Source organism: Nestor notabilis, unplaced genomic scaffold (assembly GCF_000696875.1).
Source record: "Nestor notabilis isolate BGI_N333 unplaced genomic scaffold, ASM69687v1 scaffold22006, whole genome shotgun sequence".
NCBI classification, from domain to species: domain Eukaryota; kingdom Metazoa; phylum Chordata; class Aves; order Psittaciformes; family Psittacidae; genus Nestor; species Nestor notabilis.
Genome location: NW_009932684.1, coordinates 3725 through 4742, shown reverse-complemented (window position 1 = coordinate 4742; position 1018 = coordinate 3725). Strand labels below are relative to the sequence as shown.

Below are 1018 nucleotides of genomic sequence, written 5' to 3'. Positions count from 1 at the left end.
GGGTATTTTTTAATGTTTTAATGGTTATTTTTACAGTTCAGGGGTGTTTTTTTTGGGGTGGGGACTTTTTGGAGGGACATTTCCGTGTTTCAGACCCCATCTTTGAGGAAGTTTCTTGCTTCCAGCAAACCACATCCCTGTGTTGGGCTCTGTCCCATCCCTCCCCCAGCCGGCTCTGTATGGGGGGCACAAGGGGAAACTGAGGCAGCAGGTCTGGCTGTGAGGCCCCTTTTCCAGCCCTGACTCCATGGGGATGGCATGGGACTGGTGGTGGTCACCCATGGTCTTGCTCTGCAGGTGATCTCCATGGTGATGGTGGCGGTGGGGGTCTATGCCTGGCTGCTGAAGCACGCAGGTGAGGTTGGGGGGCTCGTGGGGGACACAACACCCGCGGTGAGGCTCCTCAGTGCCTCCCCTGCTCTGGCAGGGGTTGTTGGGGGGCTGGTGGTGATGGCTCGCCCTGGCAGAGGCGACCATGGCGTGCCTGGTGGTGGACCCCGCCATCCTGCTCATCGTGGTTGGTGTCCTCACCTTCCTCATCACCTTCTGCGGCTGCATTTGCTCCCTTCCGGGGCAAACTTTTTTTTTCGTGGGGACCTCCCCTGGGCCACCCCATAGGACTGTGGCCACTTCGCTGTGGTCCTCCCTGGCCATCACTCTCCTCTCGCCCGCAGTTCTCCGTCTGCCTGGCCATCATCTTCCTCCTGCAGCTGGTGGCCGGTGTGCTGGGCTTTGTCTTCTCCGATAAGGTGACCACTGTGGGGGTCAGGGGGCTGAGGGACCTCAGGCCTGTCCCATTGCGTGATGGCATCACTGATGTCCCCACTGCAGGCGCGCGGGAAGGTCAGCGAGATCATCAACGGTGCCATCATGCATTACCGGGATGACTTGGACCTGCAGAACCTCATCGACTTCGGGCAGAAGGAGGTGTGTGGGGTGGAGCTCGTGGGTCAGGCTGAAATCTGTGGGGTTGGGGATGTCAAGTGGCTTCTCCGGGGGGCTTTGGGGGCGTGGGGAA

General features: G+C 59.9%; 1 protein-coding gene across 1 annotated transcript in view; it reads left to right on the top strand.

The window, feature by feature from the left end:
• Positions 1 to 297: 297 nt before the first annotated feature.
• The window catches only part of TSPAN33 (tetraspanin 33), a gene marked incomplete at its 5' end in the record, with an annotated part of 1733 nt that continues 1012 nt past the window's right edge, over positions 298 to 1018 (top strand). The window contains 4 exons of the mRNA XM_010016531.1: positions 298 to 355; positions 468 to 569; positions 649 to 749; positions 832 to 927. Coding sequence (XP_010014833.1) covers positions 298 to 355; positions 468 to 569; positions 649 to 749; positions 832 to 927 — 357 coding nt within the window. The remainder of the gene's footprint in view (positions 356 to 467; positions 570 to 648; positions 750 to 831; positions 928 to 1018) is intronic.